Genomic DNA, 19,338 nt, shown 5'->3' on the forward strand with positions numbered 1-19,338 from the left:
ATATTAAGTTTATGAATTATAATTTGTATCATTTAGGGCATAATTTTGATTTTTCAGAATATAATTAGTACTTTGATTCTTTATATAGCTAAAAACTGAAAATGAGATAGAGTTGTGCCACCTTTACAATCCTTAGTATCTCTCTGTCTTTGTCTCTGTCTCTCTTGCTCTCACAAGCACAGAAAACACACACACACACACACACAACTGCAATATCTTTTCTACTCAAAGTCTGAAAAATTATACTTACATGATGTTTTGAAACAACAAAAAAGAAAACAATGCTAAAGCATACTCTCAGAGATAGTCTGTGGTATACTCACACATACTGATGGTTAAAATGGAAAATATTTTTAAATGATACACAAGACAGCAATTTTCTATGAGCTTTGATAATGCATGACTTTTGCCTCTCAGTTCAACTTTATAGACACTATATTGAAGAATCTTAAAAACAGTTCAGATCACCTTTATGCATAGAACTGTTCATCATAGTTCTACAAAATGAAAATATGGAAACAGAATTTCAAAACTAGGAATTAGTAATTTTTTATTTCACAAAGTATATTATTCTAATGCTATTAAAGTAATATATAAGGAGTGTGTAAAAAAACAAAGTCCATCAAAAGTATTTCCTTTAATGTTAAATGACCAAAAAGTGCCAGACATTTCAAAATCCAGTTCTGTTTGCGTGTTGGTATGTATGAAAACTGACAAGTAGAATATAATATTTATATTAAAAATCAAGTAGGTGAACATAGCCAAGATTACCTTATTAAACAGAAAAAAATGGAAAGAGTTACATTATTGAATATAAACACATATCGTGTTACCATCCTCTAAAATACAATTTTTGTACAATCTATACAATGTACATGTAGGATATATATACTCTGTAAAAGTTGCTTTTAAATGCTTTTGAGAGCTGTGGTTTTCCCTATTTTATCCTATTCTGATTCCACATTTTTCCAATATTGACCTCATATTGCATTTGTAATCAGAAATTTTTAAATAATAAAGTTGGAGTGAGCCTTAGTGCATCCTGCAGGCAGTTTCCCAGCAAGTACTGTGGACCTCAGTTAAGCAACATCCCAATGGGTGTTCCAGCCACTTCCCTGTGAGTTCAGGACCCACTCCACCTACCCCAAATGTAGCTCCCCATGAGTTTCCTCTACATATAGGAGGCAGTTCTCTGCTTGCTGGCATCCTCCTGTGGAACTTCAGTGAACTTCACTATCTGCTGGGCTACAGCCATGCGCCACCAGGGGGTTCTGAGCCTCAGTTTGAGGTGGGGAGTGGTGTTTTGGGGGTGGGAGTGAGGGAGGAACTTTTGCACTGATATCACCCCTAAGAGTAGTGGCTGCTTTCTCTATTAGGTATTACTGCATTCTTTACTCCATTCACCTGTTACTAGGTATGAATTCTTTTGATAAACTGCACCCATTCCACGTACCGCATGGTTTATCTCCTGACTGAACCATGACTGAAAAATCAGCATTACTTACAGAAGAAGACAGATTGAAAGAATCCAACTGGTAAAATGTAAGGGTAATATTTAGGTCAAATGTGAGACACAGGGTAACATGAAAAAACTGTAAATGAAACCTTCCTCATTTGAGAAGAGAGTGAAAAAAATGTGACTTTGGATCTAATGACTAAGCTTCTAAAGAGGAAGAAACAAAATTATCTTACTGAACTAATTATACAAATCATTGCAACAGTTAGGCATAAAGGTAGTTTTTTCTTTTTTTTTTTTTTGGAGTATAGTTGATTTACAATATTGTGTCAGTTTAGTTTCAGGTATACAGCAAAGTGATTCAGTTATACATATACACATATCTACTATTTTTCATATTCTTTTCCCATATAGCTTATTAGAGAATATTGAGTAGAGTTCCCTGTGCAATACAGTAGGTCCTTGTTGATTATCCATTTTATATATAGTAGTGTGTATATGTTAATCCCTACCTTAAAGGCAGTTTTTGAATTTACTTTTTTTTAATGTTTGTCTTTTTTAACATCTTTACTAGAGTATAATTGTTTACAGTGTTGTGTTAGTTTCTGCTGTATAACAAAGGGAATCAGCTATATACATACATATATCCCCTCTTGCGTCTCCCTCCCAACCTCCTTATTCCACTTCTCTAGGTGGTCGCAAAGCACCAAGCTGATCTGCCTGTGCCATGCAGCTGCTTCACACTAGCTAGCTATTTTACATTTGGTAGTGTATATATGTCAGTGCTACTCTCTCACTTCGTCCCAGTTTACCATTCCCCCACACCATGTCCTCAAGACCATACTCTACGTCTGTGTCTTGATTCCTGGTCTGCCCCTAGGTTCATCAGAACCTTTTTTTTTTTTAGATTCCATATATATGTGTTAGCATATGGTCCTTGTTTTTCTCTTTCTGACTTACTTCGCTCTGTATGACAGACTCTAGGTCCATCCACCTCACTACAAATAACCCTATTTTGTTTCTTTTTATGGCTGAGTAATATTCCATTGTAAATATGTGCCACATCTTTTTTATCCATTCATCTGTCTATGGACACTTAGGTTGCTTCCACGTCCTGGCTATTGTAAATAGTGCTGCAATGAACATTGTGGTACATGACTCTTTTTGAATTATGGTTTTCTCAGGGTATATGCCCAGTAGTGGGATTGCTGGGTCATATGAGTTCTATTTTTAGCTTTTTAAGGAACCTCCACAGTGTTCTCCATAGTGGCTGTATCAATTCACATTCCCACCAACAGTGCAAGAGGGTTCCCTTTTCTCCACACCCTCTCCAGCATTTATGTTTGTAGATATTTTGACAATGGCCATTCTGACCAGGGTGGGGTGATACCTCACTGTAGTTTTGACTTGCATTTCTCTGATGATTAGTGATGTTGAGCATCCTTTCATGTGTTTGTTGGCAATCTGTATAACTTCTTTGGAGAAATGTTTGTTTAGGTCTTCTGCCCATTTTTGGATTCAGTTGTTTTTTTGATATTCAGCTACATGAGTTGCTTGTATATTTTGGAGATTAATCCTTTGTCAGTTGCTTCATTGGCATATATTTTCTCCCATTCTGAGGGTTGTCTTTTCATCTTGTTTATGGTTTCCTTTGCTGTTCAAAAGTTTGAAGTTTCATTAGGTCCCATTTGTTTAGTTTTGTTTTTATTTCCATTTCTCTAGGAGGTGGGTCAAAAAGGATCTTGCTGTGATTTATGTCATATAGTGTTCTTCCTATGTTTTCCTTTAAGAGTTTTATAGTGCCTGGCCTTACATTTATGTCTTTAATCCATTTAGAGTTTATTTTTGTGTATGGTGTTTGGGAGTGTTCTAATTTCATTCTTTTACATGTAGCTGTCCAGTTTTCCCAGCACCACTTATTGAAGAGGCTCTCTTTTCTCCATTGCATATTCTTGCCTCCTTTATCAAAGATAAGGTGATCATAGGTGCGTGGGTTTGTCTCAGGGCTTTCTATCTTGTTCCATTGATCTATATTTCTGTTTTTGTGCCAGTACCATACTGTCTTCATTACTGCAGCTTTGTAGTATAGTCTGAAGTCAGGAAGCCTGATTCCTCCAGCTCCATTTATCTTTCTCAAGATTGCTTTTGCTATTCGGGGTCTTTTGTGTTTCCATACAAATTGTGAATTTTTTGTTCTAGTTCTGTGAAGAATGCCACTGGTAGTTTCATAGGGATTGCATTGAATCTGTAGATTGCTTTGGATAGTATAGTCATTTTCACAATGTTGATTCTTCCAATCCAAGAACATGGTATATCTCTCCATCTGTTTGTATCATCTTTCTTTCATCAGTGTCTTATAGTTTTCTGCATACAGGTCCTTTGTCTCCTTAGGTAGCTTTATTCCTAGGTATTTTATTCTTTTTGTTGCAGTGGTAAATGGGAGTGTTTCCTTAATTTATCTCTCGATTTTTCATCATTAGTGTATAGGAATGCAAGAGATTTCTGTGCATTTATTTTATATCCTACTACTCTACCAAATTCATTGATTAGCTCTAGTAGTTTTCTGGTAGCATCTTTAGGATTCTCTGTGCATAGTATCATGTCATCTGCAAACAGTGACAGTTTTACTTCTTTTCCAATTTGGATTCCTTTTATTTCTTTTTTTTTCTCTGATTGCTGTGGCTAAAACTTCTAAAACTATGTTGAATAATAGTGGTGAGAGTGGGCAACCTTGTCTTGTTCCTGATCTTAGTGGAAATGGTTTCAGTTTTTCACCATTGAGAATGATGTTGGCTGTGGGTTTTTCATATTTGGCCTTTATTATTTTGAGGTAGGTTCCCTCTATGCCCACTTTATGGAGATTTTTTTTTTTTTTTTTTTTTTTTTTGCTGTACGTGGGCCTCTCACTGCTGTGGCCTCTCCCGTTGCAGAGCACAGCCTCCGGACAGGCAGGCTCAGCGGCCATGGCTCACGGGCCCAGCCGCTCTGTGGCATGTGGGATCTTCCCGGACCGGGGCACGAACCCGTGTCCCCTGCATCGGCAGGCAGACTCCCAATCACTGCGCCACCAGGAAAGCCCTATGGAGATTTTTTATCATAAATAGGTGTTGAATTTTGTCAAAACCTTTGTCTGCATCTACTGAGATGATCATGTGGTTTTTATCACTCAATTTAGTAACATGGTTTATCACATTGATTGATTTGCGTATATTGAAGAATCCTTGAATTCCTGGGATAAATCCCATGGGATCATGGTGTATGATACTTTTAATATGCCGTTGGATTCTGTTTGCTAGTATTTTGTTGAAGATTTTTGCATCTATGTTCATCAGTGATATTGGCCTGTAGTTTTCTTTTTTTGTAACATCTTTGTCTGGTTTTGGTATCAGGGTGATGGTGGCCTCATAGAATCAGTTTGGGAGTGTTATTCCCTCTGCTATATTTTGGAAGAGTTTGAGAAGGATAGGTGTTAACTCTTCTCTAATTATTTGGTAGAATTCATCTCTGCAGCCATCTGGTACTGAGATTTTGCTTGTTGGAAGATTTTAAATCACAGTTTCAATTTCAGTGCTTGTGATTTGTCTGTTTATATTTTCTATTTCTTCCTGGTTCAGTCTCAGAAGGTTGTGCTTTTTTTAAGAATTTGTCCACTTCTTCCAGGTTGTCCATTTTATTGGTGTATCGTTGCTTGTAGTAATCTCTCATGATCCTTTGTATTTCTGCAGTGTCATTTGTTACTTCTTCTTTTTCATTTCTATTGATTTGGGTCCTCTTCCTTTTTCCTTGATGAGTCTGGCTAATGGTTTATCAATTTGTTTATCTTCTCAAACAACAAGCTTTTAGTTTTATTGATCTTTGCTATTGTTTCCTTCATTTCTTTTTCATTTATTTCTGATCTGATCTCTATGATTTCTTTCTTTCTGCTAACTTTGGGACTTTTTGTGTGTGTTCTTCTTTCTCTAATTGCTTTACATGTAAGGTTAGGTTGTTTACTTGAGATTTTTCTTGTTTCCTGAGGTAGGACTCTATTGCTATAAACTTTCCTCATAGAACTGCTTTTGCTGCATCCCATAGGTTTTGGGTCATCGTGTTTTCATTGTCATTTGTTTCTAGGTATATTTTGATTTCCTCTTTGATATCTTCAGTGATCCCTTGGTTATTTAGTAGCGTATTGTTTAGCCTCCATGTGCTTGTATTTTTTACAGTTTTTCTACTGTAATTGATATATTGTCTTATAGGGTTGTGGTAGGAAAAACTACTTGATATGATTTCAATTCTCTTAAATTTAGCAACATTTGAGTTGTCACTCATGATATGGTCTATTCTGGAGAATGTTCCATGAGCACTTGAGAAGAAAGTGTGTTCTGTTGTTTTGGGATGGAATGTCCAATAAATATCAACTAAGTCTATCTTGTCTAATGTGTCCTTTAAAGCTTGTGTTTCCTTATTTATTTTCATTTTGGATGACCTGTTCATTGGTGAAAGTGGGGTGTTAAAGTCCCCAACTATTTTTGTGTTACTGTCAATTTCCTGTTTTATGGCTGTTAGTATGTGCCTTATGTATTGGATTGATCCCTTGATCATTATGTAGTGTCCTTCTTTGTCTCTTGTAATAGTCTTTATTTTAAAGTCTATTTTGTGTGATATGAGAATTGCTACTCCAGCTTTCTTTTGAATTCCATTTGCATGGAATATCTTTTTCCATCCCCTCACTTTCAGTCTGTATGTTTCCCTAGGTCTGAGGTGGGTCTCTTGTAGATAGCATATGTACAGGCCTTGTTTTTGTAACCCTTCAGCCAGTATACGTCTTTAGGTTGGAGCATGTAATCCATTTATTTGTTATTGTCAATATGTATGTTCCTATTACCCTTTTCTTAATTGTTTTGTTTTTGTTTTTGTGGGTCTTTACTTTTTCTAGTGTTTCCTGCCTAGAGAAGTTCCTTTAGCATTTGTTGTAAAGCTGGTTTGGTGTTGCTGAATTCTATTAACTTTTGCTTATCTGTAAAGATTTTTATTTCTCCATAGAATCTGAATGAGATCCTTGCTGCATAGAGTAATCTTGGTTGTAGGTTTTCCCCTTTCATCAATTTAAATATGTCCTGCCACTTCCTCCTGGTTTGCAGAGTTTGTGCTGAAAAATTTGTTGTTTCTGTTGAAAAATTTCTTTCTTTCTGCTGAAAATTTGTTGCTTTTCCCTTGCTGCTTTTAATATTTTTTCTTTGTATTTAAGTTTTGATAGTTTGATTAATATATGTCTTGCTGTGTTTCTCTTTGGTTTTATCCTGTATGGTACTCTCTGCTTCCTCGATTTAATTGACTATTTCCTTTCCCATGTTAGGGAAGTTTCGACTATAATTTCTTCAAAGTGTTTCTCAGACCCTTTCCTTTTCTCTCTTCTTCTTCTGGGACCCATATAATTCGGTCTGTTTAATGTTGTCCCAGAGGTCTCTGAGACTGTCCTCAATTCTTTTCATTCTTTTTTCTTTATCCTGCTCTGTGGCAGTTATTTCCACCATTTTATCTTCCAGCTCACTTTTCCATCTTCTGCCTCGGTTATTCTGTTATTGATTCCTTCTAGAGTATTTGTAATTTCAGTAACTGTGTTGATCATCAGTGTTTGTTTGCTCTTTAGTTCTTCTAGGTCCTCATTATATGTTTCTTGTATTTTCTCCCTTCTGTTTCCTGGATTTTGGATCACCTTTACTATCATTACTCTGAATTCTTTTCAGGCAGGTTGCCTATTTCATCTTCATTTATTTGGTCTTGTAGGTTTTTACCTTGCTCCTTCAACAACATATTTTTTTGTTCTGTTTTTTTGGGGGGCTGCTTTTGTATTCCTGTCTTACAGGTTGTTTGTCATGAGTCATCCAACACTGGAGTTTGTAGGCACTTGGATAGAGCTGGGTCTTGGTGCTGAGATGAGGACTTCCGGGAGGCCTCACTCCGATTGATATTCCCTGGGCTCTGGGGTTCTCTGGAAGCTTCATGGAACAGTCAAAAAAAAAAAAAAAGGAAGAAAGAAAATAAGGAGCAGTACAATATCAAAGAATAAAAAACAAAATAAAATTAGAAAGATAAAAAATCTATTAGGATAAATAAAACTATAATTGAAACAACTGCAACAAGGTAAAATAAATACACAACAGAAAAAAGAAAAAAAAATTGGGGGGGGGGGAACAAGCCAAAAGGAAAAATCACTAACAAAATATAAAGAATAAAATAAAATTAGAAAAATAAAAGATTTATTATGAAAAATAAAAATATAAAAGAATCAACAATAATGAATCAACAAGGTAAAACATAATCCTAATCTGACAGAGCAAAAAGGAATAGAAGAAAATAAAAGAAAAACAGCCTTGGCTATGTGGGTGGAGTTTGGGGGGGGAACTTAGGCTGGGGCGGTGTTTAGGGTGGGTGGGTGACTTTTGAGTGTGGGGCGGGACCTACATGGGGCGATGTCCAAGTGTGGGACGGGGCCTAGGTGCGTGGGTGGGGGGTGACTTTCAAGTGCGGGGTGGGGCCTCTGCTTAGGACCTGAGCAGAAGGGGAGAGGCAGCACGTGGAAAGGAGGGCCTCTGGACTGTGGGCTTCCAGAGTTTGGAGATAGGACCCTGCGTGAGGGTGTGTGGGTGGGGTTCAGGCCAAGCTCATTGGAGGGGGTCTCTGAGTGTAGAGGTACGGCCCTGGGTGGGGATGTTGGGCGGGGCTTGGGCTCTGTGCTGCAGGAGGGAGGCTCCGAATGCAGAGGATTAGGCCTGGGAGCCCAACAGGCTTCCTGGTGCTTAAGTGTACAGGGAAAGCACCAGCCGTGTTCCCTTCCCTTCCTTCGTGCCCCTCCCCCATGGTCTCCCCCAGGGTCTCCCCCCATCGCTGCTGGACCCCTATCTGTGAGTGGGTCTCGCTGGGTGTAGGAACTCCTCCCCTCCACCAGCCGCCCCGCAGGGGTGCCAGTCCCAGAGGTCTGGCCTTTACTTTTGATCACCCTTCCCTCCCTCCCACTCCCTCAGGACATGAGTGGCTGGAGGGGCCCAGGTGGTGGGCAGGGGAAACCTGGCCATGCTCCCTTTTGATCTTCTTCCCTCCCAGTGGTCCTCCAATTTCCCCCTTCTGGCATGGGATCCCTTCCCCTCCCCCAGCCACCCCTCAGGGGGGCCAGTCCTGACTCGCCTCCACTTCTCCTCCTCCCTCACTCCCCCCATGCCCCACATCCTACCCAGTCACTGGGGGTTCCTCCCATCCCCTTAGGTGTCCGTGGCCCCCACCATTGCCTGGTAGGTACCCTAGTTGTGAGGAGATGCAAATTTTGTGTCCTCCTAGTACACCATCTTGACTCCACCCTTCTCTCATATCTACTTGATCAATCTGTCCTGCATGAAAAAAAATCACAACTCCATAAAAATCAAAGTAACAGAAGAAGAAATTTATTAATATTGAATTAGAGTAAAATGGTTGAAACACCAGCTCCAGTTCCAGGGGTCAGGGATCACCAAGGCACGTGATGCTCTGGTGTTGAGGCCACGTGTGCATTTACTAGACAACCAACAGCTTTCAAGATCTTTCCGCACCGTTCATCCCTAAGTCTACCAACCAATTCCACTGCCCTTCGTGGGGCAAAAACTGTCTCTTCACATATTACATTTTTTTTTTTTTTTTTTTTGCGGTACGCGGGCCTCTCACCGTTGCGGCCTCTCCCGTTGCGGAGCACAGGCTCTGGACGCGCAGGCTCAGCGGCCATGGCTCACGGGCCCAGCCACTCCGCGGCATGTGGTATCCTCCCAGACCGGGGCACGAACCCATGTCCCCTGCACCGACAGGTGGACTCTCAACCAATGCGCCACCAGGGAAGCCCACACATTACATTTTAAGGCACAAATTATTCATTATAAACTGGAAGCCACTTTAAGAAATCTATCAAAAGATAGATTTTATGGTTGAAAATATGTCTGTGAATTTATATTAGGTCTCCAAAGTAATCAAAAAGAAAGAGGATGTCAAGTGAGTTCTCAAAGAAACAATTTTTCTTGTCATTCAAATTTTCAAAATTCATGTGTGTGTTCTTCTGAGCCAGTAAAATAAGTAAAATGAATTCTCCTGTTCCATTTATGAAGTCTCTTCCTCAAATTTTGACATAATGAATTAATTTAATTCATCCTCAAGGCAATTTCAAGGTTTTCACTGTAAATTCCTTAAAGCAGAACTCAAATTTCATGGATTTCTATAAAACAAGGACTTTTTTTGGATCAAAATACTCCTAGAGCTATATACTAGTACAAAGCATTACACATTATTTGTTTATATACACTTTCTATACAGTGTCACTAAAGAACTTTGAAATCATGGTTTCCATATTTCCCATTTTATTTAATTTTTCCACACAGTTTCACTGTTTGTTTTTTTCCTGAGTGTGAATTTTACATAAATTTTATTGAAAAATTATTTTAAAAGGAATTTAGAAAGAATTCATTCATGCACTTCCCACTCCCAACTGTACAAAGAAAAAATTTTTCTCTTGATTTGATTCTAAGAAATGGCATGATAATCTTAAACTTTTCCTTTCAAATCCAGTCCTTGTGCAAATTCAAGCTCAATATATTTACAACATGAAGCAAGATATGAACTAACTTCACATTTTCAAAACAGATAATCTTTTCTGCATGGTTTTTTTCTCTGTAAGGATTTAGAGTTAGTACTCATGATCATTAAAAAATATATATATATTTGTGTGTATATATATATACAAATTTTGTATATATATACAAAAAATATATATATTTGTATGTTGTGTATATATATATATATATATATATGAAACTCAGCATTCTTATTCAAAAAAGTGTTCATACAAAAACCTGCCACTCAACTAGATGATAGTTTTGTAAGTCGCTTCTTTCTTTTTTTGACAACCTATTTATCCTACTATTTAAAATCCTTGAAGGAAGGCTTGCCATAAATGATAGTGTATTTCAAAGGTCATGTAATTTGTAATTTGTCATTCTTCATTTTGCAGGAAATGGTTCATGATGTAAACAACACATGAGCAATATATTAACATGTTTTGCTGTCTTTCGGCGTGAATAGATTTTTCTCTTAATTTTGATGACAGTCAAGGCAAACTATACATTGTTCTGGTCAACTATGGGTTGTAAAGAAGAAGATATGTATTAAATTGTATATGTTGTTATGCTTTGGTATCTCTAATTGCTGTGCCTTGTTTGTTTGGTAGAGGTAGACTCTAAACTTCTAGAAAGAAACATACTTTTGATTATTCATTCATTCATTCATTCTTTGAAATACTCATCAATTCTGTCAAAGTGCTTATATTAAATGCCTAATAAATTCAAGAAAGAAATGATTTAGGTAACAGATGATGAAAACTGTGGAACAGTTTCTACTTTTGTGAAACTCATGGAAAAGCAAGAGAAGCAAACAAGCAATCATGTGAATGTGAGTTTTTTTTTGTATGTGTGCTGTCAGGATGGCCTGCTTGCCAGACAGTCCTCTATTACCCTGTTTGTGGTGCTGACAGAGGAGGATTCCCATGCCCATTATATATTTCTCACCTTAGTGCCTCATATGAAGTAGAGAGGGCAGATCCTTCTTTGCGGGCTATGGTCAGACATGTGACTCAAGCTTAACCAAATGCACATTCACCCTTTCTATGTGGATTTTCAAAGTGGGACATTTGGCTCAAGAATTGGGAGAGTTTTGTTTTGTTGTGTCATTACTATCATGACAGCAGTAATTGCCCTGGTAGCTCTAGCATGGCACCTGTGATCTTGGCAGAGGGACTGCTGGTGACATCTTGAATAGTATAAAGCTGTTGCATGTCCTTACCCTTAATTTCTGCTTTCCAGCATCCATGGACATGTGCCTTGTTATAATTTCAGTATTGCTGTCTCTCATTGATTCTATGAGGCTTTAATTTATATCTACTCCTAATGTATCTCCCTCTCCCACCTGCCAAAACACAAACAAACAAACACACACAGCTAGGGTCAGAAAGAACAGCTCAAATGCCCTTCACAGCTTAAAATAAAACTTATTGAACAATAGTTTATGTCCCCAAAGAGTGAAATTAAGATAAAAAGAACAGAATTTCTGTCCATGTGGGTACAGCATAACAGTCAAATGCACTTTGATTTCATATTTTTTTGACCTATTTTGTCTTTCATTAAAACATGTAAAACACTCAGAGTAGGGCTTGGTGAGTAGTAATCATATGTCAGTATGAGCTATTTTATTATACAAAGGGGTGGAGCATAGAGGTTAAGAGCCCAGGTTATGATTCTACACTGACTTTATTCATAAACTAGCTCTTCCATTTACACATCTGTGTGACCTTGGGCAAGTTACTTGGAAAGGTTACTTAACATCTCTGTGCCTGAGTTTCTTCATAGGTGAAATAAGGCTCATAATAGTATCATTCAAGACTGAGATTGATAATCCCAGCAATATTTATAGAAAAGTCTTGTCATATATTAAGCTCTCATGGAGTGTTATCTGTTTCTAGCTTCATCTAATTTCATGTCCATTTTCACAATAAATCCACTGAAATTTAATAATTATGTTTTTTATATATATATATATATATATATATATACTCTCTTCTTAATAATGAAAGGATTTATAGCTTTTCATGTTCTCTTTGAGTAAAGGTTTAGTATATTTTATATACTTTGTTATGTTTGGTTCTGTAAGTACTTAATTTCTAAATAGGCATTGTAATTTTGCTTTCTTTCAGAGTAATTAGAGCTATTTAAATGAGTTCTATAATTTCTTACTTGTTATTGTGTTATTAAGCTTATTAATTTCTCAAGTTATTGCACTGAGGCCAGAAACTGTGGGTTTTTTCTATTTTTAATAACTGATTAAAGTTTATTGCTTTGAGAACATAAATTTTGAACGTTTTTCAGATATTTGGGAGCTCTTTGCATGTCTATTTAGTCTAATTTTAAATTTCAGTATAAACCTATTAATTCAGACTTGTACTTATACTCTTCAAAATCGATATCATTTTTAAAGTTTTCTATGGACTTGCTTAAAATCATTTTGAGAGATGAGTCAAAGATTTCCACTTACATTATAAGACCAATATTAATCATCTTCTCATTATTCTAAAAGTGTTTGCTATTCATATTATTATATATTCTTTGTGGATCATGAATTTGTCCATTTTAATATTGATATTGCCCATCCTCTTTTTTTTTTGGTTATTGTTGGTATTTATTTGTTTGCTTTTATCAAGTAAAGAAGGGTCTCTTCACTATTTGCCAGTCAAAATCTCTTCAGAACAGACAAGCTGTACTGGAAAGGAATAAAACCCAGGGTCATAGGCTTATTCCAAGTTTCAGAGAATAGTCATGTTCTCTCCAAGTATTCTTTTCTTTAATTGAAGTATATTTGATTTACAATATTGTGTTAGTTTCAGGTGTACAGCAAAGTGATTCGGTTATACATTTGTATGAATAAATTAATATATATTCTTTTTTCTCAGTTCTTTTCCATTATAGGTTATTATATAATACTGAATATATTTCCCTATGCTAGACAGTAAATCCTTGTTGTTTATCTATTTTATATATGGTCTCTCCAAGTATTCATTTAAGCACATGCCTGGCAGCCATGCCCAGTCAGTCTCTCCTTGACCCAGATAGGAGTTTTCCAGATTGACATCACCAACAGGTTTGACTTTATTTATGGCTATGCATACTCAGTGAAAAATGAAAATGCAGTGCTGCTTATTCAAAAATTCTTCAGAATTTCAAGATGGCAACAATAGAGCATTAAACCAAGTGTGTAGTCCTTCTGTCTGGGTCTGAGTGGATGCACTAGGTGCATGCCCATAAATCTGGCTCTTCTTGTACCTTCTTTTTCAATGGTAATGTTTCCATCTCCTACTTCAGCCACTTTGGGAGAAACATGGGGGAAAAAACGGGAATTAATTTTTTTCTTGCAATCACTGATTTTCAATTTTAACATAGAATGGAATAAAATCCATGGAGCTAAAGACACAGTTGAAGTTCAACAGTCATAATAAACCACTAAGGTGTTATATACTTCTGATTTTATAGTGTATACAGGATTATTTTTTGTAACGCATCTCCAGATTAAGGAATTTAAATAATTTAATAGTCAAAATTATGTTTGGGATTTAAAGAATATATTTAAGAATGCATAAAATTTGCCTTTTATCCTTATCTGTAATTTTATTCTATTTTTACTCTCAATATTAACTTACAAGGTTTTTTCTTAGTTATATAATTTTTTACATTTTAGTAATGTGATATTCCTTATTGTTATTCATTTGAGTTTTATTCCAAAAACTCTGTTGTATTGATGACAATGATGGTGATTGATGATGGGGGGATAAAATGTACTTTATCCATGAATTATTTGTCTTAAGATTATCTATATGTAAACATCAATGACTCTAAGAGTTAGTTATGAAGTTCATAAATTAATCATTTACCGTTTACTCATTATGTTATTTTTGTTGATATAATTCTATTGATAAATGAATCTGTTGCAATTTCAAAGCTAGAAAAAATGTATTGCCACTTCTTCTCAATGTAAGTGTATTACTTAATTTTTAAATCCAAATGCATCATAATTCAAAGTTAATTGCAGAGACTTTTTGTTAAATTATCCCAACTTATCTTGCTCTTTGTATTTATAAGCTCTTTAATATTGCATGTATTCAAGATATCAAAGTAGCCTTAAAAACTTATTACAAATGATAGCTTTTTTACTTAGATTAATCTGCTACTATGATACAAAGGGTGTTTTATTAAATATTCATTTTCTTCTATCAGCACTGATACTAGTAATTTAAGTTTGGCTATAGAGTAATCAATTAAAGTAAAGCATGCTGTGTGAACACTAAACCTAACACATTAATTTAGTCTATTTTGACTACTCCTGCTGTCTTGCAAATCATTCCTATGGTTACAACACATTTATCAAAGTTTCTAATAGAAAAACATTCCATGATGGCAAGACCTATACTAAATAAATATAAGATTTATGGATAATAAAAATATTTAGATTTAATTTCGTAAATTAAGTGACATTTTCCTAATATCACAGAACACATACAATAAAAATGAGCTAAATACACTAAAATTTTGTTTAAATTATTGTGGAAAAATGACTGTGTAAGGTTAATCATAGAAGGTGTACAAATGATTATACAAGAAGAGCATAAAATTTAATTAACTCTGTGATAAATTAAGGATAGTGAACAGGCAAGTGACATCTTAGAGCTGGCATATAAGTGAAATTGTGTCCAAGTGTAACCTTGGTTGGAGCTTTTCATATTCCTAGTAAGCAGGTGTCATTATTTCAACAGAATAAAAGGACAAGAAACTTTACAATGTTGTCTGAACTTTGGAATCACTATTGCAAATCCTTAAAATGATAGCATAAATGTGACTTTGATAAATGTACTTGTAGGGAATTTAACTTTACCCTAAAGAGGTCTGGCCTTTGCCTTTGCTCTCAGGGAGATATATCCTTTGGAAGGTCATGCCTGACAGGAGCATCTTTGTATAGGGGTCTGACCACACCAGATTAAGGTAGGGGTTGACCAGGATAGAAAGACCAACAATGTGATACAGAGTAGGGCTTTGGGTCATACAATATCACTTGAAATGGAGACTGAGATCAACCAGGGGGCAAGTGGAACCCCAGTAGCGACTGAATACTGAAGCTGAATACTGGGGTGAGCTTCCCTGGTTCATAGTGCTGAAACCTTAGGGTACTGTCGCACAAGGATACCAGGAAAGCAACACCTCCTGATTCCACAGAGAGTCAATCAAGTCCAGGAAGCACAGAGAGTCCAATAGGATACTATCAGAGAAACACGCCAAGACACATATTAATCAAACTATCAAAAATTAAATACAAAGAAAATATATTAAAAGCAGGAAGGGAAAAGCAACAAATAAATACAAGGGAATCCCCAAAAGGTTAACAGCTGATCTTTCAGCAGAAACTCTGCAGGCCAGATGGGAATGGTATGACATTTAAAGTGATGAAAGGGAAAAACATACAACGAAGATTACTCTACCCAGCAAGGATCTCATTCAGATTTGATAGAGAAATTAAAACCTTTACAGACAACCAAAAGCTAAGAGAATTCAGCAACAACAAACCAGCTTTACAAAAAATGCGAAAGGAACTTCTCTAGGCAAGAAACACAAGAGAAGGAAAATACCTACAGTAACAAACCCCAAACAATTAAGAAACTGGTAATAGGAACATACATATCGATAACTACCTTAAATGTAAATGGTTTAGATGCTCCAACCAAAAGACTTAGACTGGCTGAATGTATACAAAAACAGGACCCATATATATGCTGTCTACAAGAGACCCACTTCAGACTGAGGGACACATACAGACTGAAAGTGAGGGGATGGAAAAAGATATTCCATGCAAATGGAAATCAAAAGAAAGCTGGAGTAGCAATTCTCATATCAGACAAAACAGACTTTAAAATAAAGACTATTACAAGAGAGAAAGAAGGACACTACAAATGAGCAAGGGATGAATCTAACAGGAAGATATAAAAATTATAAATATTTATGTACCCAACATAGGAGCACCTCAATACATAAGGCAAATGCAAACAGCCATAAAAGGGAAAATCGACAGTAACACAATAATAGTAGGGCACTTTAACACCCCACTTTTACAAATGGACAGATGATCCAAAATGAAAATAAATAATGAAGAAACACAAGCCTTAAATGATACATTAAACAAGATGGACTTAATTGATATTTATAGGACATTCCATCCAGAAACCACAGAATACACTTTCTTCTCAAATGCTCATGGAACATTCTCCAGGATAGATTATATCTTGGGTCACAAATCAAGCATTTGTAAATTTAAGAAAATTGAAATCATATCAAGTATCTTTTCTAACCACAATGCTATGAGACTAGATATCAATTACAGGAAAAAAATCTATAAAAAATACAAACACATGGAGGCTAAACAATACACTACTAAATAACCAATAGATCACTGAAGAAATCAAAGAGGAAATCAAAAAATACCTAGAAACAAATGACAATGAAAACACGATGACCTATGGGTCATCATATGGGATGTAGCAAAAGCAGCTCTAAGAGGGAAGTATGGGATGTAGCAAAAGCAGCTCTAAGAGGGAAGTATATAGCGATACAATCCTACCACAAGAAAGAAGAAACATCTCAAATAAGAAACCTAACCTTACACTTAAAGAAATTAGAGAAAGAACCAAAAAAACCCCAAAGTTAGCAGAAGGAAACAAATCATAAAGATCAAATCAGAAATAAACGAAAAAAAAAAATGAAGGAAACAATAGCAAAGATCAATAAAACGAAAACCTTGTTCTTTGTGAAGATAAACAAAATTGATAAACAATAGCCAGACTCATGAAGAAAAAAAGGGAAAAGATTCAAAATATAGAATTAGAAATGAAAAAGGAGAAGTAACAACTGACACTGCAGAAATATAAAGGATCATGAGAGATTACTAGAAGCTACTCTATGCCAATAAAATGGACAACCTGGAAGAAATGGACAAATTCTTAGAAAAGCACAACCTTCCGAGACTGAACCAGGAAGAAATAGAAAATATAAACAGACCAATCACAAATACTGAAATTGAAACTGTGATTAAAAATCTTCCAACAAACAAAAGCCCAAGACCAGATGGCTTCAGAGGCGAATTCTATCAAACATTTAGAGAAGAATTGACACCTGTCTTTCTCAAACTCTTCCAAAATATAGCAGAAGGAGGAACACTCCTAAACTCATTCTATGAGGCCACCATCACCCTGATACTAAAACCAGACAAAGATTTCACAAAAAAAGAAAACTACAGGCCGATACCACTAAGAAATTTAGATGCAAAAATCCTAAACAAAATACTAGCAATCAGAATCCAACAGCATATTAAAAGGATCATACAGCATGATCGAGTGGGGTGCAAGGATTCTTCAATATATGCAAATCAATCAATGTGATAAATCATATTAACAAAATGAAGGAGAAAAACCGTAGGATCATCTCAATAGATGCAGAAAAGCCTTTGACAAAATTCAACACCCATTTATGAAAAAAACCCTCCAGAAAGTAGGCATAGAGGGAACTTACCTCAACATAATAAAGGCCATATATGAAAAACCCACAGCCAACATCATTCTCAATGGTGAAAAACTGAAATCATTTCCACTAAGATCAGGAAAAAGACAAGGAAAAAGCCCACTCTCACCACTATTATTCAACATAGTTTTGGAAGTTTTAACCAGAGCAATCTAAGAAGAAAAAGAACTAAAAGGAATCCAAATTGGAAAAGAAGCAGTAAAACTGTCACTGTTTGCAGATGACATGATACTATACACAGAGAATCCTAAAGATGCTACCAGAAAACTACTAGAGCTAATCAATGAATTTGGTAAAGTAGCAGGATACAAAATTAATGCTCAGAAATCTCTTGCATTCCTATACACTAATGATATAAAATCTGAAAGTGAAATGAAGGAAACACTCCCATTTACCATTGCAACAAAAAGAATAAAATACCTAGGAAAAAACCTACCTAAGGAAACAAAAGAATTGTATGCAGAAAACTATAAGACACTGATGAAAGAAATTAAAGATGATACAAACTGTTGGAGAGATAAACCATGTTCTTAGATTGGAAGAATCAACATTGCGAAAACGACTCTACTACCGAAAGCAATCTACAGATTCAATGCAATCCCTATCAAACTACCAATGGTATTTTTCACAGAACTAGAACAAAAAATTTCACAATTTATATGGAAACACAAAAGACTCCAAATAGCCAAAGCAACCTTGAGAAAGAAAAATGGAGCTGGAGGAATCAGGCTCCCTTCTTCAGACTACACTCAAAGTTACAGTAGTCAAGACAGTATGGTACTGGCACAAAAACAGAAATCAAGATCAATGGAACAGGATAGAAAGCCCAGAGGTGACCCACGCACATATGGTCACCTTATTTCTGATAAAGGAGGCAAGGATATACAATGGAGAAAAGACAGCCTCTTCAATAAGTAGTGCTGGGAAAACTGGACAGCTACATGTAAAAGAATGAAATTAGAAAACTACCTTAACCCATACACAAAAATAAACTCAAAATGGATTAAAGACCTAAATGTAAGGCCAGACACTATAAAACCCTTAGAGGTAAACATAGGGAGAACAGGCTATGACATAAATCACAGCAAGATCCTTTTAGACCCACCTCCTAGAGTAATGGAAATAAAAAGAAAAATAAACAAATGGGATCTAATGAAACTTAAAATATTTTGCACAGCAAAAGAAACCATAAAGAAGATGAAAAGACAACCCTGAGAATGGGAGAAAATATGTGCAATTGAAGCAACTGACAAAGGAGTAATCTCCAAAATTTACAAGCAGCTCAATACCAATTAAACAAACAACCCAACCCCAAAATGGGCAGAAAGACCTAAAGAGACATTTCTCCAAAGAAAATATACAGATTTCCAATAAACATATGAAAGGATGCTCAACATCACTAATCATTAGAGAAATGCAAATCAAAACTACAATGAGGTATCACTTCACACTGGTCAGAATGGCCATCATCAAAAAATCTACAAACAACAAATGCTGGAGAGGGTGTGGAGAAAAGGGAACCCTCTTGCACTGTTGGTGGGAATGTAAATTGATACAGCCACTATGGGGAACAATATGGAGTTTCCTTAAAAAAGTAAAACTGGAACTACCATACGACCCAGCAATCCCACTACTGGGCATATACCCTGAGAAAACCATAATTCAGAAAGAGTCATGTACCACAATGTTCACTGCATCTCTATTTACAATAGCCAGGACATGGAA

At 36.0% G+C, this 19,338-nt stretch overlaps 1 protein-coding gene across 8 annotated transcripts in view; it reads right to left on the reverse strand.

Annotated features, from left to right (window-relative positions):
• Positions 1 to 19,338, reverse strand: part of LOC307193824 (uncharacterized protein) — a 168,437-nt gene that overhangs the window by 38,056 nt on the left and 111,043 nt on the right. For 2 of the 8 annotated variants that reach the window (XM_079936388.1, XM_079936391.1), the window contains one exon: positions 12,469 to 13,362. The exons of 1 other annotated variant lie outside the window; for it this stretch is intronic. Coding sequence is in view for 3 of the 7 variants with exons in the window: in XM_079936383.1 (XP_079792509.1) it covers positions 13,199 to 13,362 (164 nt within the window). In the remaining 4 variants the exon portion in view is untranslated. Of the gene's footprint in view, positions 1 to 4,599; positions 7,438 to 8,735; positions 8,824 to 12,468; positions 13,363 to 19,338 lie in introns of those variants that run through there. 5 more of the 8 variants (XR_013830435.1, XM_079936383.1, XR_013830436.1 and 2 more) reach the window with 3 other exon arrangements.

Source organism: Stenella coeruleoalba (assembly GCF_951394435.1).
Source record: "Stenella coeruleoalba genome assembly, chromosome: 11".
Taxonomy (NCBI): Eukaryota; Metazoa; Chordata; class Mammalia; order Artiodactyla; family Delphinidae; genus Stenella; species Stenella coeruleoalba.